We start from the raw sequence: 26087 nt of genomic DNA, 5'->3' as shown, positions 1-26087 counted from the left end.
GGAAGAGGACACAACAGACTGGGGACACTGTTTCAAGATGCAGGTACATGACAGGAGCGGTGTTTTTTGTAGGAACACCAAGTACTTCAGTGGTGGCTGCAGCAACAGGTTTCTTGAGATGTCCCACATAGATAAACAAAAGCACTTCATACAGTAGGTAATGAAAGGCTGCAACCTGCTGCCACAGGAGGTCATGAAGATATGTTTGTGAACCTGCAAATACAGGCTAATGGACACTTCCATGGGCAAATCCCAAGTTCATAAGAGAATGAGAGGTATAAGCAGGGCTGTACTTCCTAACATCCCTGGTCCAATGATTGTGAGCACTAAGGAGAGTCCGGTTTGTGAGTTTTCCCTGAACATACCCATCTGCCCCTGTTAGAATATGGGGCTATGTGCACCATGGCCTGATCCAACAGGGCAGTTCTTTACCTTCTTAAATGCTGCCAGGCTGATAGCTAGAGATGCTCAGAGAACAAAACCCATGGAACATGGCACACACACATCCCCTCAGCTAAAAACATCTCCAAAGTCCAGAAGGAAAAAAAAAATCCTTTGTTCTACAAATAGCTGCTGTGTTTATTGCCATGAACAACCAGCAAGAAACCAGCATTCAGTGCAGCACACGGGAGGAGACCACAGCCTTTCCTGCCCACCCGTGCCCATGGCCTGGGACGCTCTGCACACCGAGCAGGGTCAGCAGAGATCAGAGCTCAGCTCTGCCTTTGGGCTTTGTGCTGCAGTCAGCAGGTGTGAGACTGTCCCACCCTCCTTGTAGTTTATTTCACCTGTATAAGGAAGCTGTGACAAGCTAATTAGTTTCTACTTGTGCAAAAGATAGGGTTTAGAAAGCCTCTTTTTTATCTTCTTTTTTTTTTAAAAAAAAATTGTGTTCTTTACCTAAAGTGCAAGGGCTAGAGACAAATCAGGCCTGGAGGACTCGCTGCTGTGTGCTTGGAATGAGCTTTAAAAATAGATGCATCTCAGCTGGTGATGGGGCCACAGTAGTGGCTTTTCTGTGCATAAGGCTTGTGCCTTCATCTTTGTGTCTGCAGAAAAGAAACTTTGCTGAGGAAGAGGAGCCTGCTGAGGTGTTCTGGCTGCTTGTCATACACTTTCCTCCTGGGAAGCCATGGATGCATTCAGGTAGAAAACACTGTATTTCACTTTTCTACTTGATTTTTTTTTTAAAGGATAGGAAACTGAGTGATGTTCACAGGGTATGGAGATTTTATTCTCTGTTGCCTTGCCTGGAAGTGGAGGTTGGTATTTTCTGCTGAAGTTGTTCCTTGTGAAGTGGGTTGGACGGGTTGCTCCAAAGATTTTGGTTTGGTTTGGAAGAGATGCCCCAGGCTGCTGTGCTACTGCCCTATTATAGAACTCTGAGCAGAAAAAGTTACGTGTAGCAGAGCCCATCTGATAAGTAGCTGATAAGATGTAAAGGCTCCATATGAAATACATGAATTGTGCGATTTCCCCCTGCGCTAGCACAGCCTGAGGCAGATTCATCTGCTGGAAAACTAGGCAATGGCAGGAGTCTGGACTGCATGGTAATGGTCTGGTATCTTGTGCTGGCCTCTCAGGGGCTGCTTTTGTTTCCTCCAACAGCAGCATTGTTGGTTTGTGGTATAGTAGCAGCTTGTGAGTGTCTCGACGCTTCCCTGTCTGGTTAACTGCTAATGAGAACAGTGCCCAAATACCTGGCTGTTTATTCCTGCGCTGCCAGCTGCTCCTGCAGTTCATTGCACAGGCAGTTCCTTGCTGATATGAGGCTTTGCTTGTGTCATTAGATAAAGCGTTGAGAACAAGCTCTTTGAGAATTTGTTCCTAAATATTGTGAAGAGAAAAACAAAAATGTGCAAACGCTGTAGAAGTGGAAACTCATTCAGCTGGATGTCCGTACTCGCTGTGTAAGGTACATGTTGTTTGCAGCTGTGTCATCCTCGTCCCCATACGAGGGGAAAAAAAAAAACAGACAAAAATGGGATGAGCCATGTGTGCTGGTTGTGGAGAGGCAGTGGAGTAAATGGAAATGAACTTTCACAAAACATTTCTAACTAGTAAAAGAAAGCAAACTCACTTTGTCAGCACATCATTTTGAAACCCACACTTCAAAATCAAATGCTGTTCAATTCCATGAAGCTCCTTTAGCCTTCCTTGGTGATTCAGCCCTTCCCATGCCAAAGCACATCTGCTCCAGATGTGCGGCTACTTAGCTCTGCATCTGGCTCACGCTCTCCCTGGAAATGAGTGTCTGAACTAGTGTATTACACTTTGCCAGCGAGGCCGGGACGTGCGCAGGATTGCTTATTGAAGGGGAGCTAAGCATCACCTAAACAACCATCTCTGTGACCCTGAGAACATCTGCCTGATTTTCCTGCCCTGTCCCCTGTGTTTCTCCGCCCCGGTACAAGGAAGAGCAACCCAACCCAGGAACGCCTTCAGGCTGGGAGCTGTGAGCTCCTAAGTAAGCTCTCTGTAACTACCTGGACTCTGCGCTGCTACGAGCCCAGAGCTGGCAAGAAAACTGCTGGGAGACTGGAGGCACAGAGGTGTGAGCTACCTGCGTGTCCAGCTTTTCCCCCATCTGGCACAGAGCACTTTTTGGTCGATTGGGTCTGATCCCAAAGCCTGGAGGCTGCCTGAGCACAGGTGGCAGGACTGGGAGGATTTAGCTCGGATGTGGGTTGTGACACTTGCAGGCTCAGGTTCCAGGACCGCTCTGACTTGCTGAAACCTTGGTACCAATACCAGCTTCAAGCTTGCTGGGCCAGTGGGAGTCCGTGAGTTTCTAAGGTGTTTTAGTGTTCAGGTTGTGACTTGAATGATATATGTGGCCACACCAAGTTTCAGGAGGCAGGTGTAGGGTCTGGGGGTTAGGATTCATCATCCGCAAAATTTAGGAGCCTATGATATGGTCATTTGCAGCTGAGCTCCTTGTCTCAGCTGCCCTTGAAGACCTAAGGAGATCTAATCATTGGAGCTTGGAGAGGGTTTATTTCATCCTAAAGTAGATTTAATCATATGGCTTGGCCTCTATCCAGTTTAAAGGGGACCCTGATATTATCTCACATACAAATGTCTTCAGGTAGGCAAGATGAATTGCATATGGGGTGTCTCACACTGGCAGCAGAGATGGGCCAAATTGGGGCACTTCTGAGCATCACCATCCCTATGGAGAAGAAAGGAGGGAGCGAGAAAGAGGCTTTCTCTTCAGCAGCTTTACTCCTTGGATGGAGCTGGTGGTTCTGTGTACTGCCCACATTCATGGCACGTGTGGATTTCCACCTTACCTCCCCAGTGTGCAGAGGCAGCTCCACCTGCTGCTGCTGCAGGATGGAAATGGGGGATCTCACATCCACCTCCTTCTGTGTACATACGCAGGGGATTGAGGTGTCCTGTGCAGTGAAGCCCTGCTCTAGGGATGTCCTTTTGGGCCTTGGAGCAATTCCTATGGGAGTGATGTAAGTTGCCAGCAGGGCTGTGCTCATTCCTTGAGTAAATCTCCGAGTGGACAACCGAAAGCTGTGTCATGAGCAGTGGGGCCTGAAAATAACTGGAGGTCAAGCACTGCAGAATGCACATGCTCATTCTCATTTATCAAAAATTAATTTCTCTTTGAAATGCAGCATGAAGAAAAGCCAAGTAAGCTAACTTCTCCCCTTCTGGAATGCAAGTTAATTACAGGTACCTGTTTCCAGCTCAAATCAGCTCCTGAGATAAAAGGCTTTTGGGTGGGCTGCTCCTACCATCCTTCATGAAAACAAAGCATGGTGTGAAAAAACAGTAAAAGTCCGGTTTTTGTTTTTCATGTTCATGGCCACTTACCCTCGCAGCTTTTTCTCTTTGAGCTTAACTGGGAATAAAGGCAGACTTGAATCACTGCACGGGGGAATGCCCTGGAGACTTCTACCTGCACAAAAACTTTTAAGCAATACTTTGATTCCTTTCTGCAAGATAATCTAAAGCCAGAGCAGGCTTTTTTCTTTTTTTCCCTTCCTCTCTGATCTCCTTTTTCAGATTTTTCTGCTTGTCCTTGTCCTGGTTTGGCTCAAACCAGGCCAAATAGTCTTAGAGAACCCAAGGTCACTGCTTACGAGTAAAGAGCCGAAGGGGGTTGTACCTGCAGGGAGTAGTAGACAGGGCAGGTGACCCAAGATTGACCAACAAGGTATTCCATCCCATACACATCATTCTCACTTTCCTATTTATCACTAACCCCCTGCCTCCTGGAGGTGGGGCCCAGGAGGGAGGGGCCCTTCTGTCTCCCACTGATTGGTACCAGCTTTGCCAATTCTCCAGTTAAAAGCCTGCAGGTGTGATGGCAGGGGAGCTATTGCATTTTGCCCTTTGCCCGTGCTGGGTGGAGCTACTGCATTTTCCCCTCTGCCCGTGCTGGGGGGAGCAACTCTGCCTGAGGAGGATTTCCAGGCTCTCAGTCTTGGCTTTGTATATATTTGTATATATTTGTATATATTTGTATATATTTGTATATATTTGTATATATTTGTATATATTTGATTATTTCTATTATTATTGTTATTATACTCTTTTTCATTATTATAGTTTATTAAAACTGTTTTAACTTTTCAACCCATAAGTCTCTCTCCCTTTTCCCTTTCCCTTTCCCTTGGGGGCGGGGGGGGGGAGAGGGTTAACAGAGAGCATCTGCCACCTGGTTAATAGCTAGCCCAGCTTTAAACCGTGACAGATTTATTGGTGCCTAACGTGGGGCACGAGAGAAGCTCCAACAGGTTGCTCTGATAAGTTGAATCCTGGCTCTGGTGGGAGGAGACCTGGAGAACTCAGCTGAGAGAGTATCAGATTTCTTCCTTTGAGATTTAGGAGGGGTTGGAAAGTTAAAACAGATAGTGAAAATGGTGATGTCATTTTTGAATGCTGTGTTATCTCATCTTTTTATGGAGTTTCTTTCACAGTTGAGTATTGCAATGATGCCTTACCTGCCGTGGGCACTGTGTTATTGCTTGCTTCTTATGAATGTTTACATGCAGTTTAGCAGTGGGCGCTGGTCAAAATGTATTGTTTTGGTATGGGGTTTGCTACTGATTTATGCTGTGATAAACTGGGCAGTTCCTATTCCGATCTCTTATCTCTATGACACAATGATGGGCAGTTTTAATCGTGAATCATTAGCGGCGACTTCATCTGCACGCTCCAGGCGTCCTTTAGCTGATTCTGTTAATGATTACACTTCCAGTTTTACTTCGGGAAATAGTACCTTTTCCTTTTCTGCCAAGCTGATGCCACTAGATTTTGTGAAATTAGGATGGTGCTGTCTAGGTGGTATGTTTTTATTTTTGGTTGTCCTGAATGTGTTTCTGATGTGGGATAAGATTAAATATCGGTGCAGGGACAGTTGTAGGTGTTATGCAGCCACCTCAGATCCTACAGTGTGTACTGCCGCTACAGCCTCAGATCCTACAGTGTGTACTGCCGCTACAGCCACTAAACCCACTGAAACCTTGGCAGCCTGTACCACAGCTGCTACACCCCCCAAGATGGCCACTGCAGCTACTCAGACTCTCAGCACTCCCACGACAGCCACTGCATCTACTCAGACCCCAGCATCTATCGAATCTGTACCAATTGCTCCTGTAACCAGGAAGAAATACCAAAAGAAATCAGCTCGTGAAGTGAAGAATGATGACTCAGAGCCTTCTAAGGCAGAGCCATCACATGACCCAGGTGAGGGCCCTTCTCAGGCAGAGTTAGGGCCTGACACAGATGGGAGTTTCCTCGATCGTCCTTTTAAAGCAGACCCATCACAGAAGAAAGGTCCTTCTAAAGCAGAACTATCACAAGAGGACTCGGACGTAGAGATAACCTACCACTCCTTATCCCTGAAGGACCTGAGAAATATAAGGAAAGACTTCAGCCGTTATGACGGTGAACCTATTATTACCTGGCTGCTCCGATGCTGGGATAATGGGGTAGACAGCATGCAATTAGATGGCAGAGAAGCCAGACAGTTGGGATCCCTGTCCAGAGATGGTGGTATTGATAAGGCGCTTGCAAGAAAGTCAAACACTGTCAGTCTCTGGAGGCGACTCTTGTCAGCTGTAAAGAGCAGGTATCCCTATAAAGATGATGTTATGAGTCACCTAAGCAAATGGACCACTATAGAAAAAGGTATTAACTACCTTAGAGAACTGGCTGTGCAAGAGAGATCATTTATAGACACCCACGGGAAGTTGTAGATCCTGTAGATCCTGATGAAGTGGAATGCAACCGATCCATGTTCCGGAAGGTTGTGAAGAATGCTCCACCGACATATACCCATACATTGTCAATATTAGTATGGGGAGAAGATGCTATGGCACGATCTACTGTGGGCGAAATGGCTAACTGTATGCGACAGTATGAAGATAGTATTTCTTCCCCACTGCAGGCACGCATCTCGGCTGTGGAAAAACTGACTAAGGAGAACAAGGACTCATTGAAACAACTGTCAGACAAACTGTCCAGGATCGAGAATAAACTTGACTCTCTACCTACACAGGCGCACGTTGCAGCTGTTAAGAGAAAACGTTCTCCTACAGGACCAGCTCAAAGGAAACGGAACACATCACGAGGTATCCTGTGGTTTGCCCTGCGTGGTTATGGGGAGGACATGAACAGGTGGCATGGACAACCTACCAGTACCCTACAGGCACGAGTACGTGAGTTGCAAGCTAAAAGAAATACCAGAGAGAATTTTTCTAGGAGGATGGCTGCTCCAGTTACCAGTGAGCAGGACCGCAGCCAGGGTAGATGGGCCTCAAATTCCTTTTTCCCAAGTGTGAATAGGAGAAATGAAGGTCCAGTCCCTGTGAGCAGCACGAATCCATTTCTTAATTGAGGTGACACGTACTGAAGAAGCCCCACCATATAATGAACTACCAGAGGATGAGAAGCAGTATGCCCTGTTCACCGATGGATCCTGCCGTCTTGTAGGAAAGCATCGGAAGTGGAAAGCTGCTGTATGGAGTCCTATACGACGAGTCACAGAAGCCACAGAAGGACAAGGTGAATCAAGTCAATTCGCAGAGGTAAAAGCCATCCAGCTGGCTTTAGACGTTGCTGAACGAGAAAAGTGGCCAAGGCTGTATCTTTATACTGACTCATGGATGGTAGCAAATGCCTTGTGGGGGTGGTTAAAGCAGTGGAAGCGAAGCAACTGGCAGCGCAAAGGTAAACCTATTTGGGCTGCTAAATTGTGGCAAGATATTGCTGCTCGGCTAGAGAAACTAGTCGTGAAGGCACGTCATGTAGATGCTCACGTACCTAAAAGTCGGGCAACTGAGGAACATCGAAACAACCAACAAGCGGATCAAGCTGCTAAAGTGTTCCAAATAGATTTGGACTGGGAACACAAAGGTGAACTATTTTTAGCTCGGTGGGCTCATGACACTTCAGGTCATCAAGGGAGAGATGCAACATACAGATGGGCTCGTGACCGAGGGGTGGACTTAACCATGGACTCTATTGCACAGGTTATCCATGATTGTGAAACATGCGCTGCAATTAAGCAAGCCAAACGGTTAAAACCTTTGTGGTATGGGGGACGGTGGTTGAAATATAAATATGGGGAGGCCTGGCAAATTGACTATATCACACTCCCTCAAACCCGCCAGGGTAAACGCTATGTGCTTACCATGGTGGAGGCGACCACCGGATGGTTGGAAACATACTCTGTGCCCCATGCCACTGCCCGGAACACTATTCTGGGCCTTGAAAAGCAAATCTTGTGGCGACATGGCACGCCAGAGAGAATTGAGTCGGACAATGGGACTCATTTCAAAAACAGTCTCACAGACAACTGGGCCAAAGAGCATGGCATTGAATGGGTATATCACATCCCCTATCATGCACCAGCCTCTGGGAAAATTGAACGGTATAATGGGCTGTTAAAAACTACCCTGAAAGCAATGGGGGGTGGAACCTTTAAAAACTGGGATAAACATCTGGCACAAGCTACCTGGTTAGTTAACACCAGGGGATCTATCAATCGAGCTGGCCCTGCTCAGTCAGACCTTCTACATACAGTAGAAGGAGATAAAGTCCCGGTGGTGCATGAAAGGAATCTATTGGGAAAAACTGTCTGGATTCTTCCTGTAACGGGCAAAGGTAAACCCATTCGTGGGATTGCTTTTGCTCAGGGACCTGGATGTACTTGGTGGGTGATGTTGCAAGATGGTGAAGTCCGATGTGTCCCTGAAGGTGATCTGATTCTGGGTGAGACTACTTAATTTTGAACTGTATGTTGTTGCTGCATAAGTGTCTTTTAGGTTAAGACAGTGGTGATGCGACCGGAGCTAGCTTCATCAAGTGGCGTCCAGTAACCTCCTCGAGTCTGACATCTTTAACCTGCAACCCGTGGGCACGAACCATGACAAAAGAGAGACTGCTAGCCAGAAAGACTGCTGAGAGACTGCTAACCAGATGCAAACCCACAATCCTGAACCAAATGAACTTGATGGACTTTTTGCATAAAGATGAATCATAGACTAGTGATATGTATATATATATTTGAAAATGAAAAGGTAGTGGTGATCTGAGTATGACATGAATGGTATGGAATAAGGGGTGGAATGTCCTGGTTTGGCTCAAACCAGGCCAAATAGTCTTAGAGAACCCAAGGTCACTGCTTACGAGTAAAGAGCCGAAGGGGGTTGTACCTGCAGGGAGTAGTAGACAGGGCAGGTGACCCAAGATTGACCAACAAGGTATTCCATCCCATACACATCATTCTCACTTTCCTATTTATCACTAACCCCCTGCCTCCTGGAGGTGGGGCCCAGGAGGGAGGGGCCCTTCTGTCTCCCACTGATTGGTACCAGCTTTGCCAATTCTCCAGTTAAAAGCCTGCAGGTGTGATGGCAGGGGAGCTATTGCATTTTGCCCTTTGCCCGTGCTGGGTGGAGCTACTGCATTTTCCCCTCTGCCCGTGCTGGGGGGAGCAACTCTGCCTGAGGAGGATTTCCAGGCTCTCAGTCTTGGCTTTGTATATATTTGTATATATTTGTATATATTTGTATATATTTGTATATATTTGATTATTTCTATTATTATTGTTATTATACTCTTTTTCATTATTATAGTTTATTAAAACTGTTTTAACTTTTCAACCCATAAGTCTCTCTCCCTTTTCCCTTTCCCTTTCCCTTGGGGGCGGGGGGGGGGAGAGGGTTAACAGAGAGCATCTGCCACCTGGTTAATAGCTAGCCCAGCTTTAAACCGTGACAGTCCTTCACTGTAACCTTCACTTAACCACGCTTAAGTCTGCCTTTATATAAATAGCAGATGCTTCTGGGACATTGTTATTGAGCCTTCCTGGTTGCAATGGTTTGGGTAGCCCTGGCTGCGGTGTTGAGCAAGATAAAGCTAGCAAAGTAGGAAGCTACGAAGGGCCTCTTGGATTTGGTTTCCTGCAGCTTTGCATCAAGGAAAGAGCTCTGATCATTTTTCCTGTAATTAAGGGAGATGACAGGGAAGGAGAAAAATATCCCCCTGATCTCAGGGTACAACCCCCCCACCCAGCAGCAAGATTTTTACATCCCTCCCTTGGCTGACAGGAGCTGATACCCTGTGGGCACGAGCGTGCATGGGACCACAGAATCACAGAATCAACCAGGTTGGAAGAGACCTCAGGGATCATCGAGTCCAACCGTTGCCCTGACACCACCCTGTCAACTAGACCATGGCACTAAGTGCCATGTCCAGTCTTTTCTTAAACACATCCAGAGATGGTGACTCCACCACCTCCCAGGGAAGGTGATTCCCAGAGGTGATTCCTCCCAGAGATGGTGACTCCACCAGGGAACTGTGATTTTTTGTTTGGGCTTATGGTACGTGCAGCCTTCTGGGAGCCCGCTGCGTGCGGAGGTGGCTGCTGCTGCTTGTGCCGCGAAGCCGAGGCAGCGCGTTGCAGATGAGATGAGCTTTATATCTCTCCTGTAGACCTGATACTTCGTGCTCCCCCGCTCTGCTTTTGCTGTCGTCAGCCTGATGTATTGAGTTGCTGCTTGTGCAGAAAAAGATACCGTGTCTCTTGGTGTTCAGCAGAGAAAAACAAACCCCTGCCAGGGAGGAGGTAGGTGTGCCGAGTCCCTTGCAGCTGCAGCAGTGCTCCTTGGGCGCAGGTTTCACAGGTGCTGGGCTTCACCCTCAGCAGGGACTCGGAGGACTCGCAGAGATGGAGAGGTCAACAGCAACACGGCGGACTCCTATGAGGAACATTGACTTGATGGACTTCGCTTGTGGGTGTGCAGGGTCAGAAGTTAAACCCACAGAGATGCAGAAAGAAGAAAGCAAACTGCAGATCCATTCAGGCTGAGCCTGATACTGTCTGCTGAAAAGACAGAATTGAAGGACAAACTCCTGTGAGGAGGTTACTATTGCAAATTAAACCTCAGGAGAGGTGGGAAAGTCATGTTCTGCTCAGCATTGCCTCTCCCTTGGAGCATTGCAGCTTCTCCTGCTTGGAAATCCACGGCAACTGCGAGCCAAGACGATGCCGCTGTAGAGACGTGGGTTTCTCAGGAGGCACAAGGAGCTTTTCTCTCGCCTCTTGCCACAGAACTGCCAGCTCCTGATTTTCTGCTGCCCTGCGAGGCTGAAGAGGAGGGCTCTGCAACAGCCAGCAGTGTGCGTGCCCAGCCGTGCCCTGACATTTTGACCTGAAACTGTCCTTGTTGGTCCTTTGCCCTGGGAGGCCACCCCTAAGGGGTCCTAGCCCCTGACCTGGAAGGTGGTGGGATGAAGAGCACCCTGCTCTGAACCCAGCTGCTCCCGAGGCACAAGGCAATGCCCTGGGAAGGTGTCTCCTTCGAGGTCAGGCTGCTGACTGATTATTTCATGCCCTGCATAACTCACAGGCACTGAAGACTAAATAGTTGGTTTTTGAAGGGAGAACAATATCCTTGCGTTTCCTAAGCGATTCCAACAGCCAGCAGCATGCCCGGCATGATCAGGCCTTACTAGTGATGTGAAGTACACTCCAAAGTTAGCTCTGATTTAATCAAAGTAAAATTGCTTCTGGGCAGTTCATTGGAGGGAAACTGAGGCAGTAGGAGTTACTAAGAGCCTGTGCTAGCCCTCATGCTAACTCCCAGAAGGTTAAGTCTCATGTCAATCCTGCTGCCTCTGGAGTCAGCAGGTTTGTGATAGGGCTGGATTAGATTTTTCTCCTGCTGCCGTTCAGTTTATCCAGGTACTCTCAAGCCTGGATTCAACATCCTCTTTGAGTCAGAAGTTCTGGGAGGACTTTGCAGCGCTAGATATAACTGTATATTAACTCTGATGTTGAAAAGCCACACAGCTATATCCAGGGCTCCTCAGACAGAGAAAGCTGCTGTCTTGGGTGGAATTTGTGTGCAAACAACAAAAAGAAATTATTAAAAAGAAAAAAAAAAAATCCAGATTATCTGGACAGCCCGTCTCTGAGATGGAAAAATCTTCTAGCAGAAAAAGGGCTCTGTTGATTTAAGAGTGATGTGTATATGTTGCTTTCGAACCTGCCAGCTAACAGGTTAAGATGAAATGAATAGGCACATTTCTGAGTTGGGAGGAACACTGTGTCGTCCTCTGAGACTGGCAAGACTCCATCTTTGCCCTATGAACATTCCTGTCTAAATGTGGACTAATGCTGTGAATATGGTGAGAGGAGAAAGGGGTAAGGGAGGGTTAAGAACTACCTTTGGAGTAAATCCTATGAGTTTCTAAAGCCTTTTGATTGAGACTGAGGCATGTTAAGATGGAGCGGGCAGCCTGGAAGCGGGGTTCAACAAGGAAAAGCTGGATTTGGAGCAGAACAGCTACAGATGCTTGGCTCGTGGGCAGAGGGAAGGTGTTACTGGTGCAGCAATACTCTGGAGAGCGCTGGCAGTAGATTTGGGAGGGACATTTCTGAAACATGGCCCAGATGTACATGTCAGTGAGTGCCAAGACTCTAGGGCCTAGAAGTTATGGGGGATGTGAAGATGCTGGCCTGTAATCTAGCATCAAGCGATGGTGTAGGAACCTGGTTTCCTTCACTCGTGTTGCCTTTCTTGGAATGTCAGACGGTGGGTTTGCCAAGGCTGCAGCAACGCACAGCTAATGAAAACATAGCAGCTGCACAGTCCTGGCTTGTGAGAAACGGTAGAGGTAGCAGCAGGGGGTTGTGCAGTATGGGGTGCAATGAAGCATGTCCTGTGTCATGTATCAGTATGAATTGATAATTTCTCTAAAACCTGCCCCTTTCAAGGGTGGCTTTTGTCTCTCCTCTTTCTCCCTCGCTCATCATCCTGGAAGAGAATGGAAGCATTTTTGGTATTTACTTAATGGCTGGAGTAAGGAGCCAAGCGTGTTCCACATTTGCCACGAGTGTGATGCAGGCTTTTTTTCCTCACACTGGACATCAGACAGTCATTTCACACTGGCCGTCAACTTGGTTGCCAAACAGCAGCAGTTTCTTGGCTACTGTGTGGGGACACTGTGGCTCAGGGAGGAGACCAAGGAGGCTCTGGTTTCTATTCTGAACTGTTTTGGTTGTCCAGTCTCTCCTTTGTTGTTAGTTGACCTTTTTAAATTTAGCAAAGGCACAAAATGGAGCACTCCCAGGAAGCAACCCTCCATCACTGGCTGTCCCCTTGCAAGGACCAAGCGCTTCGATCCCGAGGCTTTCCTTGCGCTTACACTCCCCAGTAGGAACGGCTTTTGTTGGCAGCTGAGAACTGGTGTAAGCACAGAGCCAGTCCCAGGCTTTTTCTCTCCTCCTTGCGCACTTAGGGTGTTTGACAGGAGGTAGGGCAGTGCCTTGGCAACAGTGACATGGGAAAATAACCTTTGGGAAAGGCTCTGTGATCCTCAAAGCCATGTGGTTGTTTCAGATGGAACCCACACCCAGATAATGCTCAACTTGGCATGTAGAAGAAGGGTGCTCTTACCACTGGGCTGGGGGGGAAGGATGGCTACACTGAGCAAAGTTACCTTCCAGTTCCTGCGTGGATCATGGCTTCACCAGTAAATGCTGGAGAGGGGGAGCAGGCCAGAATGGGTGGACAGTCACATCTGTGTCCTGCCACCTCCCTTATTGTGGGATTGTGTTGAGAGGAACTGCCCTGTCCATCTCAAGGACCGGTGCCTGTGCTACGATGAGGTGGTTCGGGATGCAGCTCACGCAGCAGGAATGGACACTGGGAATGGGGCAGGAGTGTGGCCTGGTGTGGTGTAGACCCTGATGGTTGTATTTTGGACTTGATGCCTTGTGTAGCTGAGTTGGGTAAATGTTTCACCTGCTGCTTCCGGACAGGCAAAGAAACTGTCTGTCCCCTCTTATATCTTCATGTTCTCACTTCACACTATAAGCACTGAGCAGTGAAAAGATGGAAAGTGAACTCCTCATTTTAGAATGGCTTTGATAGTATTAGCAAGCACCAATATTTCCTGTTAATATGCTTAGAGGATTCTGAAAACAAGAAAAAATAAGACCAAGCGTCGCTTTTTTATATAAAAAATGCTAGTCATGTAATAATTTTAAAATGACTCTCTACAAGATTACAAACTGTGATACAGGCTTGCAATAAAGGTTCTCCTTTTGAAAGCACAAACTATCAACGTAACCACTAAGCTTCAAAACACTTTTTCACTTTCCAAGAATATACAGTGAAAAGAAAAATGGACAAGGAAATCCAAACGAATCCCAAACACCACGAGCACAAAACAGGTTCATGTGGATTGCTTTTCGGCAACTGGCTGTCGCTTACAATAGCACAACTGCCCTTGCTGGATGTGAGGCCAGAGCCAAGCCCTGGAGCCCATCCTGGGCCAGCTGAGGTTGTGGTGGCTCCTGCTGCCCTTACAGGAACGTCCTGCAGACTCTGGAAGCGACATTATGGTAGCTAAGAGCGGTCTTTAGTCGGAGACAATACATTAAGGCTGCAAGGTTTCATACACTGCTGAAATGGTTTTGTTATCTAAGATGACAAATCCCATTTCAATAAGGCACGTGTTCAGATACAAACTGGGAAAGCGAGAAGTTAGGCAGAAGTGCCTGTTTTCTAGGTGCTACTGGTCTCACTACGGTGTGTTTACCAGTGATCTGCTTGCTGATGCAAACGCTCAGAACACATCAATGTGGGACTACCTCGAATTATGCAAGGACAGTAGTGTTTCTGCTTTAAAAATGCCAGAATCACCTGGAGTTTACCTGAGCTATTGCTTGCTTTGAAGCACGGCTTTTAGTCTGAGGACCACAGGCAAATGGTGTTCTGTGACTTATTTTTAGGAGGTTCACAAAAGGCAACGAAGACCAATAAGCTTATATATATGTTTGGAGCTGCCAGCATACATGAAATTCTAAAGGAGTCTACCACTCTGCTAACAACTTTTAAGGTTCTAAATTGAAAATTGCTGGGGGGGATTGTGTGTACGTACTGATGAATGGGCCCATTAAAACAGGAGGTCATTTTTGGCCACAGTGCAGTGCAGAAAGACCAGCACCTATGCAACAGAATTTGGAAAAAAATCCCAGTAGTTGAATGGAAGTCAGAATTGCAGTAGATGCAATTAATTCCCAAGAATGTTTCCTAGAAAAATAAGTGCTATTTCTTCATTAAATTGTGTATATGCTATAGAGATGTTTAAATATCTGTTATTTCAAATTAAGTGGTTTTCTTTCCATACAAATTACAATTTGTACATTAATCCCTCTGGAAGGGACTGGTATTTTGAGACGTTGCTCATCTGCAGCCTCAAAGGTGAGCCCAATGGATGCTGGGATGCTCTCAGCATAACTCTGAGTCCATGAACAATAAGGCTTTCGAGCCTGACTGTTAAATATAACTGCCAATGGAAGGACATACAAGGTAAACGTGTATGAATTTACATTGCTGGGAATCCATCCACGTTTTGAAATCCCATGTTGCTCAGTTGTTAGAAATAGCAAAATTTTAATGCCATAAGATATTAAATATACACAATTCTGCCTTCTTCCTTAGAAGGTTCTGTTCCTTATATGACCTAAAAAGGCTTTTCTCCCAAATGCTGTCTGTATGCCTTGCTTGAATGTGTTGCTTGTTGCAGTGGTGCACATATGCTAGTCAGAATGATCGAATGCTGTACGTAACAAAGTAACATCAAGAGGGGAGTTAAATTTCATGGGAAAAACCTATAGAAAGTAATTTCTACGAAGAGAATGGAGTTCTATGAGAACCATTACGCTTGCTTCATGGATTGCTACAAGTAGGTTTCACAACCAAGTCCACGTGCCAAAATCAAGATGGAATGAAAGAAGAAGAGTGCAGCATCCAGTTAACAAATATACTGAGGAAACGGGCAGTATATACAAGAGATGCTCTGCTTACCCGACGCGTAATTTTTAAGGTGCTTAATTGACGTTTTAGGGAATGTAGCAACATATACATATATGCAGTGTATGCAAATCTAAATGTGTATTAGAAACATAATACAGAACCAGACATATTCCCAGATCCCTGATTTCATTAGATTCTCTAACGCACAAGAATGTATTTAAAATATTTCATTAAAAAAATCTAAAAAAAAAACCCAAACAAACAAAAAAACATTTACATAAAAATAGCTCCAGTTTGTTTGCTTTTCTGTTTTGCTGCTCACAGATTCGATTCCACTGGCTTTCATAAGGAGGCCATTTGGACCAGCGAGAGTTTGAACAACTGGGCGTGACGAGACAGCTCTGTGACTCGGTCCACCATCTTCTGTAGGGCTGCTGTGTTGGGGTAATGCAAGGCAGCCATCTTGGTAGCCAGAACAACGCTCTTCAGCAGTTCACACAACTGGTTGCTGGAGTTCATCACTTTGTTGCGTGTGTCCTGAGTCGTCACTTGCCTCGTGAGCATGTCCCCAATGAACACAAGTTTGTGAGCGCTCAAAATGACAAATTTGCTGTGAGCCACAAAGATTCGGGGGGGCTGAGAAGCGTTGACACAACTGAAAAAGGCGTCGATGGCATTGAGCAGGGAGTTGAAGTGAGTCTCACATTGGTCAGAATAGAATAAAAGCAGCTGGCTGTCACGGGAGGTGGCAGTGCTGTTTGCAGTCTGGAGAGCTTGAGGTGGCTTCCATTTGGAGATGTCGTTCTCTACTGGCTTTGTGATCTCTTGCTCCAGACGTTGAAACTGATTGATCTGAAAGGCAGATAAAACGGTTCTCTTCAAAGAATATTCTCGTAAGATGTTATGTATTACAGTCTCACCTTATGCCTCAGGACGCCCCTGGGTGTTGTAGATTGACCTTATGCTAAATAAAAAGTAGTACATACACATTTTCTAGGATCTCTTATCTTGGAGAGTGAGGGGTAATCATGTGCTTTGGTTACCATAAATCCAAATTCACAGAGTTCAGAAGAAAAAAACATCTAAAATATTTCATTTGCATTTAAAAAAAACCCCTCCTGAATTTACAGGCTGTTGCTCATTTGGAATATTCTGAAATCACAAGTGAGAGAGATGGATCCAAGGGGCATCGACTCCTACACAATGTTGAAAAAGCTGCCAGCTCTGGGGGATTTTGAGATGACAAACCTTCAACTCTCACCTCCACATTGCTTGTACAATTTTCTGCTGTACTAATGGCAACAACATATTGAAGAATTAATGAGGGCAAAGTTGCGGCCCTCAATCTTGTATGACCTACTTTTTTAGCATTTAAAGTGGTGTTAAGCACAGTATTTAAGTTAATGGTATTGATGTTCACTGAACATGTGCAGGTGGCACGTGTACTCAGGGGGGTCCAGTGATTAAGGCACTGGATTGCAGGTCAGGAAAGCCAAGTTCTCAAGCTGGTTTTGTGACCGACCCACTGAGAGACATTGCGGAAGTCTGCTTCTCCTCTGTGGTAAAATTTTGGAGAGAGAGACTGCTTTTTATTATATGTATACACTGGGCCCCCCATAATGGTGCATTGTATAAAAAAATAATTAGTCTTTTAAATTGAGATGGCTGGAAATAAGTTTTCAAGGGAAAGGCTTATTCCTGCCACAAGAGATGTCGTTCTAAACACTTGTCCTTTGCACTGATAAATCCATTAATGGTGGAGCCTGACTGGCACAAATCCCACTTGGAAAGAAACTACCCTGTTTAGCCAAGACCCAATACCTGCCGTCTTCACCATCTAGCACATGGGACTTTTCCAACTGTGTGTGCTGGCACTCATGCACACCTCACAGCCACGATGCCACCAGTTGCACGCTGCTAAGGGAAGGGCCCCTCCTGCCTTATTTGACCAGTACTCCTTACGTGCAAGGAACACTGCATTTCAATGTGATTATTGCACCCGAGCGAGCGTACCTGATGGTGCTCTAGCTCCATTTTGCTCTGCTTGATGATATTTTCTTTTTCCAGCAGCTCCTTCTGTTGCCTTTCAAACTCTTCTTTCCCCTGTTTTGCATAACACATGACACAGTGTTAAACCAAAACCGCTCCCAAGCTAAATGACAACTCATAGGTCAAGTAACAGGCTTCTTTGTATTGGCTTTTTCACGAGTAGTGCACCACTAAGCTCATGGAGAAGAAAAGGGTAGCGTGGCAGAGCAAAAGGCTGTTGCTATTATGTATGCAACAGTCCTATTAGAGTGGAAGTAATCACCCTGGTGAAATTACTCTTGAACACGTCTCAGCGTGACAACCTGATTGCTGCTTTCCTGCAAAAAGCTTCTGCAAAAACCACAGACAACTCTTACTCGGCCTTGTGCAGAACAAGGTGTTGGGTTTACCTACCTGCAGGTGAACATAATCATAGTCATCCATCCAGCTCTTTTCTGAGCTCTCACTGGTGGTATTGTGAGGGTGCTGACCTTTACTCAGGAGTGGAGGAAGGGAACTGCAGTGGTTCTGTGCTCTTTCTCCGTGACGCTGCATGTGAGGATTGTCATATACGTAGTCAGGAGTGTTCATTATATTCTCCGGTATGTTTTTGAAGCGTGAGCTGCTCAACGCCTGTTTGAAGAGCACCTCTGCGTTGATGCTGATGGTAGTGGTCAGTTGCTTGGCATCGTCCGGGACTGTCCTTGCCACCATAACAAACCGGTCTAGGTCATCACACTTGTTCTGCAGTCTGTTGACAGCTAGAACATTCAAAGACCAGCTGTAGCTGTTCAAGTCGTGACTGGTTTGGGTAAGGATCTGGTGAGAGTCCTCCAGCCTTTGCACCTCCCTCCTCATTTTGTTGAGGAGGCTGAACTCGGATAGGCAGGAAGCATTGGCTGCTGATCCTTTCGCAAACTGGAGGTACTCCAAAAGCGACTGCTCCACCTTATCCACAGCAGTGTGAATTTCATTGATGTGTTTCTCCATATATACATAAGACCGCCAGTCTGCTGTAACGAAGGCCATGAGGTTATTGACAGCTGTCTCCACCATCTGCTGGAGGCGATAAAGCCTCTCTATAGCACTGTCTGGATCAAGGATTAGTCTTTTGTCCTGTGCAGTTGATGCTGAGAAAGAAGAGTCTTTTGACGTTGATGAAGATGTGGACATGTTACTCCTTGTGCTTCCTGTGCTGGAGAAAGACAACCTATTTATCCCATCAGTCACATCCTGTAAGCCTTTAGTGTCTTGGAGGACTGGTGGTGGCACATCATATACACCTTCTCTTCCTTCTGAGATGAGACTTTCGCTGAGTCCTGTCTGTTGTCCTGGGAATGCAATTCCCCTTGGGGTATCATAAACATCTTTTTGAGGTGCGATTTGCTGTCCAAGAAAATGGTTTTGATGGTTCATAGGGATGTCATAAACACTCTGTTTCTGTGGCACTCCATCCGGCAAGAAAAGGCTCTCAGGAGAAAATTTATTAAGTTCTTTCCCAGTTGCTTTGGTGATGGGAGGAGGAATATCATATACTCCTTCTGGTCTTGCACTGTGGCCCACTGGAGACGAAAAATCCTGGAAATTTTCCCTCAGGCCTGTATCATCTCGGCATGCAGATGGAGGTGAAGCATAGACCTGGATCACAGAAAGCAAACCATGAAACCTTTGGCTAAAATAGCAAAATATTTTACATCTTCCATACGGCCTATAAAATGCTGGGATGGAAGATCTGCCCTTGACTTTCATGGAGTCAATTACTTAGCCTAAGTTTGACTGAGCGTCAGTCCTAATATCCCACTTTTTAACATTCATCTTGATGCAAATTCTCATAAGCAGCAAAATCCAAAAGGCAGCACACTGCCACAAGGATAATGTAGGTCTGATTATCAAGTCACACTCCATAACGTTAATAATTTTGATGCAGTGCTTCACTTCACCAGTTTTAACAGTTTAAAAACCTAAGGAAATCTTTAAAGTACTGAATCTCCTATTCCTCCAGGATCATACATGTACTCTTGTTTAAACATGTCTTTGGTCAGACAGGAAAATACAGGATCTTGTGGAAACAGTGTAATATTTACCCCTTTGGCAGGTGGTATGTCGTAGACTCCTAAAGGTTTTGCTTCTCCCATGGGAACTGGAAGCGCAGGCCCCTTAACCGATGTGGGGGGAATGTCATATACCTAAAGAAAGAATAAACTGGTTACAGAAACACGTCACCTCAGGAAAGCCTGATCTCAGATGAATTTTCTTGTTTTCCATGTTTTCTCTCAAACAGCCTAGAGATGATCAGAGCTCTTCAACTTTGTTTCATATGGGAGAGCTGCTTGGATTTGCCTGGTGTTTTGGACAGTTAGGAGGAAACGCACTTTGCTACGTCCCCTCTGGGCACCTGTGTGGACAGCAGGCTGGAGAGATGAAGTCACGGCTGACTTCCATCCCGAGAGTTAAATCAAGGCCAGTCTATCACAGATAACCTGTTGGGGTGAACAGGGGAGCAGTATAATTCACGTGAACAGAACTGATCACACTCTTACTGACAGAGATTAGAAGGGTTAAGGAATAACATTGTACTAGTACACACTAAACTCTCCAAAACTAATGCTGCCCCTGTCAGCATCACCAATCTGCTTTATCAGGTGCAGTGTGAGCTGTCTTAATAGCAGAGAGCACAGCTGTCAGATGTTTCAAGTATCCCACTTGGTGGCATGTCCTACATTACAATGGGTTCTGCATGTGGTCTAAGGCCACTGTCTGAATGTCTCTTAACCCAAACTTCCCAACGATTCCAGCCATTCGGTGTCAGTCTGTATTATGTACTACTGGGCTTCAGTGTTGTTCCCTAGAGGAGCTGCTCTGTCAAAGAGCCATGGAGAGATGCAGGGTTGTTGAGTTACAGGTCCTGCAAGCATCCGTTCTAGATGTTTGTGGTCTTTGGGGTTGAATGCTAAGGGTGTTCCCCAGAACAAAGATATATTTCAAGTTCAGTGACATGGTGCAGTAGATAACGTGGTGAAAACAACTCCCTGCATAGTAGCTGTTCATCCAGGCAATAATTTTACCCTCACTGAGTGAATTACTGTCAACTATGCAACAACAAAGTAAGGGAAAAAAAATTGTTCCCAGGCAGCAAGTTTATTCCATTTAGATGTACTCTTTGATCAAAACACAGAAAACAAATGGGACTTCTGCGTTTGGTGTGCTGCCAACTCTCAGTCAACATCAAATACAACTTTGAAATACTTCTGCGCTCTGTGAATAAGCCACAGCATCTAATTAAAACATATTTTTTCTCTGAAATGAGAGAACTTGCTTTGCTCGTAAACTTCTGGTAGAAATTCATCACCTTTTGTGCCCTGTCAGTGCTGTTAGCAGTTTTATTGGTACCTACCCCTTGGAGAGGGCGAACAGGGGGGATATCGTAGGCATCCTTCTGGTATTTGGAAGGGAATTCATAAACATAACCTTGTCCTGACCTGACTGGAGTTATTACCTGTGGGATAAAAGAAAAAGAGGAAACATAAGTCTCTGAGGATCTTGGCATGTTCTCTCTGTAACTGCACAGGGTATAAACAACCCAGTACTAACATTCACGCTCTATGTGGCAATGTTAGTAACACAAGTCTACATACACTTCTGATAGTTGAACACCGCAAAATGACTGTTAGTAGCTACAAAAGCACCATATTTTCCTTTCAGACCATTTCTACAAGGCTGCTTGCTAGTGCTACAGTATCTCCTATTTGTCAAGCACAGATTCTCCAGCAGGTCTAAGAGATCTTGGTCCCTTCTTCCCATTGACCGCCTGTTAGCACAGACCACACGAGGTGATGGTTTCACCACCCACTCACTGAGATCAGGGCTATGTACACGCTGATCCTACTGAGGTCTTGAGTGTCCCCACTCACTGACAGACGCTTAAAATACTACGTTCAGGCTCTGGGAGTCTACCCCTTTACTTGCGGAGGTATTTCCCGCATGGTCTGGGAGGATGTCTTGTGTTCCTGTGCTCCACAGCACAACATCCTGGATGACCTGAGTGTGAGCTGTGGCTTTCGAAATTCTTTACATAGAAAGGCTATGCTTAAACCTTCCCAAGTGGGACACTCAATTTTGCTGTCTCCGTTTGGTTTGTCTATATTAGCACCTAAGAGATAGGAAATGTTAAGCCATTCTTGAAGTACATAATGCAAGAACAGCCTCTGAAAAAAGGCAGCTTAGAATTTACATTTTCTGACATTTTCTAAACCATTAACTACCATAATGACTTCAAATAAAATTTGGTGAAAAATAAATGCCTTATGTCTTAAAGAGCACCTGCATAGCAGAATTTCAGTATAGTGTGGTATAAAATAAATGTTACCTAACCCCAATGAAAAGCTGGGTTTATAGTGGAAGTGCTGACATCTTAACTTCTCTGCTGGTGCTGTTTAGCTCTGACAAAAAATATAAATACTGTAACCCAAAGGCATAAAACGGCACATTACACAGGCCTGTACAAGATGTGGCTTTGTACTCGGCTGGGGAGAATTCTCTACCGGAGCTACCTAACCGTCTTTGGAAACGTATGCAAGACGTGCAACAGAGTTTCTGCCCAAATACTCAGTAAAAATCCTGTAACAGTTTTTGCTGTGTAATCTCTGTCCCTGTAGCATGAAACAACCACTGGCTTTTCCCCCTGAGGCGACTGCCATACCAGTACACTGTACAGGTCGGGTTCAATGTGAGCAGCCCAAGGCAGTGCACTCTGGTGCCAGCCACTGTGCTGACTGCACGTGCCTTAGGTGAGGGAGGAACATCCACGCCTGGCAAGACAGGGGAAGACAGTGGGTTTTGCAGCTGCTTTTCTTTGAATTAGCATCAGAGCACAGGAACTGAAGCGATACAGTCTCCAGAGTGCTGGGTCAGTTTGCTGCCCACGAGAAAACTCCTGCTGAACTAGGTGTGCGGTTAATAGGGCTCACATATATAAGAGCTTTTTAAAAAGAATCTAAAAAAGTATTGAATTTATGACAGACCATTCCTCTCCCACAGAGTCACCTACTGCACTGTAAAAGGTATCTACAGACAGAACTTTCTTTAAAGTTCTCCCTTAAGTTACTGGAAGCTTCCCATAACAGATCACTCCAGACATTATCCCTCCCAGGGCAGCCTCTCATGTTAATACTGGGATTATTTTGTTTGCCTGAGAAACTTGTACCAACATTGCTTCCTCACGCTTTTTCTGCCAAAGAGGGCTAGTGATCAGAGTAGCACAGTTTGCCATATATTTTTTGCATCTTTTTTTTTTTTTTTCCAGTTGGGTGCTGCCATTCAAATGCTTTCCACACAAGTGAGGAACAGAAGGATTTGGTTTTAAACAATGTTTACTCAGAGGTTCTTTCCAGGGGCTCCAAAATTACAACCATGGCATTGCTTCTATGAGTCACTGGGTGTTTAAAAATGATCCTCCGGGAGAACAGACAATGCACGGTAAAAACAAAGGGCTGTTTCGGGGGTAGCCCATCTTCACGAAACCTTCTGCTACTGTGAACATTGTGGCATTGGGCTGCTTGCTAATATGCCGGGAAACTGCTTGCCCATCCCAGAGAAGAGAAAACAGCCTGTTCATGGCGGGCAGCCAGAGGCCCCACACCAGCCCTGGAAGCAGGGAGGACCGGTGCAGTTCGGCTCTGCTTTACCTGCTGGTTGTTGCCTAGCTGGACCAGGCTGAGGTCAGGCTGTGTCAGGCTCCAGAAAGACAGGTATTGGTCCCTCAGTCTGAAATTTTTATAAACCCTTGCTCCGTTGTGGTCTACTCCAGAAGCTGAACTCTATCCTAAATCCAGAGCGGGAGTAGAATTTGACCAGATCACCTCCAGGCCTCAGATGTGTGATGCCTCTTACAGCCTTGCCCATGGAGGCAATGTATGGCACCTCTGCAGAAGCTTCATGGCACCTCAGTTCTCCAAGGTTTGCACAGCACTTTTAGAGAAGCGCCTTTACACAGGCTCAGCAATAACTGTCCTACTCATCTCATGCCTAAACTCATTCAGGATACAACACACCACCACTCTCTCCTTGCTCTGAGAATTAATTTCCATGAGCAAACCCAAAGAAAAGTCACAGGCCTCTAATATAAAAAGGGAGCTGATCCGAGCAGCACAGGTAATAAGGCACAGAGTCATAGAAGGTTGGAAAGGACCTTTAAGGTCGTCGCATCCAACCGTAAACCTAACACTGCCAAGTCCACCACTGAGCCATGTCCCTCAGCACACACAAGTAAAACCACTTGCTCTTCTTATAGTTAAATATGATATTTTGCTTTTGTAAAGAGAAGCCCCAGTGGCAAAGCAGATGATAACCTTACACCATGGAGCCTGGAACATACATGGAAGAGAAGCTGTGCTCATGCCCAGTATTTACAATGAGCTCCTCCCTCACTCTGCATACAGGAGTATCATGCAGCTGTGGTTACTCTTGTAGCGCATCCTTAGACACCTTTCCCATTTTTCAAAAAAGGCTGACATACCAGATGCTATATGAAAGGTTACAGTACTACAAGGCTGCTGTTTTTATTTACTGTGCTATGATACAATCCTAAAGAACTACACTAAAGCTAGACTGGCCAGATGAAGGAAGCCAGTTTCACCCAGCGCTGCAGGACTTTTTTTGTCATGTATCTTGACACTTTTGCTCTTTCCCAGACTTGACTAACCTGAAGCAGTGGTCAAGCAGGGTCACTCCTTTATTTGAGTGAAACAAACCCCTGCTCTGGGTGCTTCCGGCTGCTGTCAACGCAAGTGAGAGGTTAAAGCACCAAGTGCCTGATTCTGGGTATTCATGAGTCCAGCCTGCCTACATGGGTGACTGCGGACAGAAGACTGAGCTGTCTGCAGGGCTGTGCTTAGCAGCGCACTCTACTTAAGGTGGCATTTACTTTCCAAATAAAAATGCATCAGAGGCTTTTATATCTGTTCCTTTTTAGGCTTCTGAAAAAGCTATACAAAAGACAGAAAAATACCACTTTAAGAAACCCAGCAACAACTAAGGTTTGTTGATAATGTGAAAGACAACTTTTTTCTCCCAGTGACTCAGGTATGTTTTCCTGTGTGGAGGATCATTATCCAGTAACAACGTGTTCTGAGCGATTTCGCCATAAAATCCTCTACAAATGCTAATCTGGTCTGCACTGAGTACAAGAACGTTTCCTATTGTACCTCCACTCCTCTTCCCTTCCAACACTTTTCATTAGGTTAAACGTGCCTCTGGACTGCTTGTTCCTAGTCAATTCAGAACTGAAGCAGCTTATCACCAAAACATATATTGGGTAAACATTTTGTAACAGTAATTAAAAGAATACCCATGCTACCTGACAAAACGTGAAATACGGAGCATTTGTTCTGACTCTTATGTCCTCAAGACATCACCTCACATGGGAAGCCAGGACATGTGGTTGTGCTGCTTCTTCTGTATGAGGAGGAGGGAGGTAGCTGGGTAGGTGAAGTAAGAAAGGTACCAAAGCCATTGTTTTCAGAAGTAACTTTTGATTTTGGATATTCACCCATAAATATATGAAATGAACTTGCTGCTTCTGAATGGGATGCTCAGCCCTTTCAATGCACTGTTGAAACATTTTTTACGGTTTTGAATGTTTGATGGCAGTTTAGTTTTGAAGATGGACTTCAGAAGGAAGGAAGTGGCTGCAAAAGAAAAGTTCCCCTCTCCCACTTCTGGAACAGGGATAGCAGCCTTGTCTGGTACTTAGGAATTTATTTCCTAACGAATGTGGCCGAACTACAGACCTCATGAGGATTCTTTTTCCTTTTACCTCTTCTCCTTTAAGAATGCCTGTGGTCATCCGAGTTTAAACAATCCTGCATTTCAAACCAGTAATTTTCCTTGTTTATGCGTTAAAGGAAACAGATGGTGTTCCCACAAACTATCTAGCCCAACATTCTCAAAACATTGTTAACCGCTTAATCCATGCAGAGTGACTAACGGCGACCAGGTTTGGCTCTGGTGAAACACGTAATGAGACTACTTCAAACTTTCAGTACTGCAAAACAAAGACAATTGAGCAGAAAGTTTGTTCTGTTCTTGCTGAAGACCATGCTCTTCCAAAAGCAATTACTCGGGTCTTTTCCATGCCAATGGCATGTTCCTAACCAAGAAAAAGAGCTGAATGTGCATGTACTTTGCAAAATATCCAGTCCTGTGGTTCATTAAATCCCTTTTCCTTAAATATAAGGAAAAAAACCCCATTCTATTTCTTCTAGGATTAAAATGGATGTTAGGCTGCAATAGAGAACACTCCTAACTAAGGCAGCAACAAGACGGTTCTCGTGCTTACAGCAGATGCACAACGCTGCAGTTTACATTGCTTAACACGGACAAAGAGCGAATAAACCTACTGAAGTAACAGAATTACTCTGAATTTACAGCAGCACTGTGGAGGGCAGAATTCGGCCTGCTCCCGTCAACAGCAATGCTTGATATGCAGAATGATGGGAAACAAGCTTTGCTGAGCTTTACAGGCGAGAGAACTGAAGCAGAGGTACGTTGCACCTCTGCAACACCTTGTCCCACTCAAACCACAGGCAGACAGCGGAGCTGAAAAGGGTGGCTTGCTATTTCCCAGTATGGCCTCTTAACCCCAAAAACCTGCTGATGCCTGCTGACTGCTTTTAAAATAGATCAGTGCTTTTTGGAAGTGGAAAAGAAGAGGCATGTGAGGTAAATTTTATATATTTATTTTAAATCTGGATGAAGAATTGTATT

The 26087-nt window shown here is 45.5% G+C and overlaps 1 protein-coding gene across 1 annotated transcript in view; it reads right to left on the bottom strand.

Annotated features, from left to right (window-relative positions):
- Positions 1-13532: 13532 nt before the first annotated feature.
- The window catches only part of NEDD9 (neural precursor cell expressed, developmentally down-regulated 9), a 40093-nt gene continuing 27538 nt past the window's right edge, over positions 13533-26087 (bottom strand). The window contains exons 3-7 of the mRNA XM_068396130.1: positions 20719-20820; positions 19409-19510; positions 17739-18962; positions 17310-17399; positions 13533-16148 (exon numbers count right to left, since the gene is read on the bottom strand). Coding sequence (XP_068252231.1) covers positions 15639-16148; positions 17310-17399; positions 17739-18962; positions 19409-19510; positions 20719-20820 — 2028 coding nt within the window. The 3' untranslated portion in view covers positions 13533-15638. The remainder of the gene's footprint in view (positions 16149-17309; positions 17400-17738; positions 18963-19408; positions 19511-20718; positions 20821-26087) is intronic.

This window comes from Nyctibius grandis, chromosome 3, assembly GCF_013368605.1.
Source record: "Nyctibius grandis isolate bNycGra1 chromosome 3, bNycGra1.pri, whole genome shotgun sequence".
NCBI lineage: Eukaryota > Metazoa > Chordata > Aves > Nyctibiiformes > Nyctibiidae > Nyctibius > Nyctibius grandis.
Note: the sequence above shows the minus strand (reverse complement) of the source record. Positions and strands in the feature narration are given on the sequence as shown.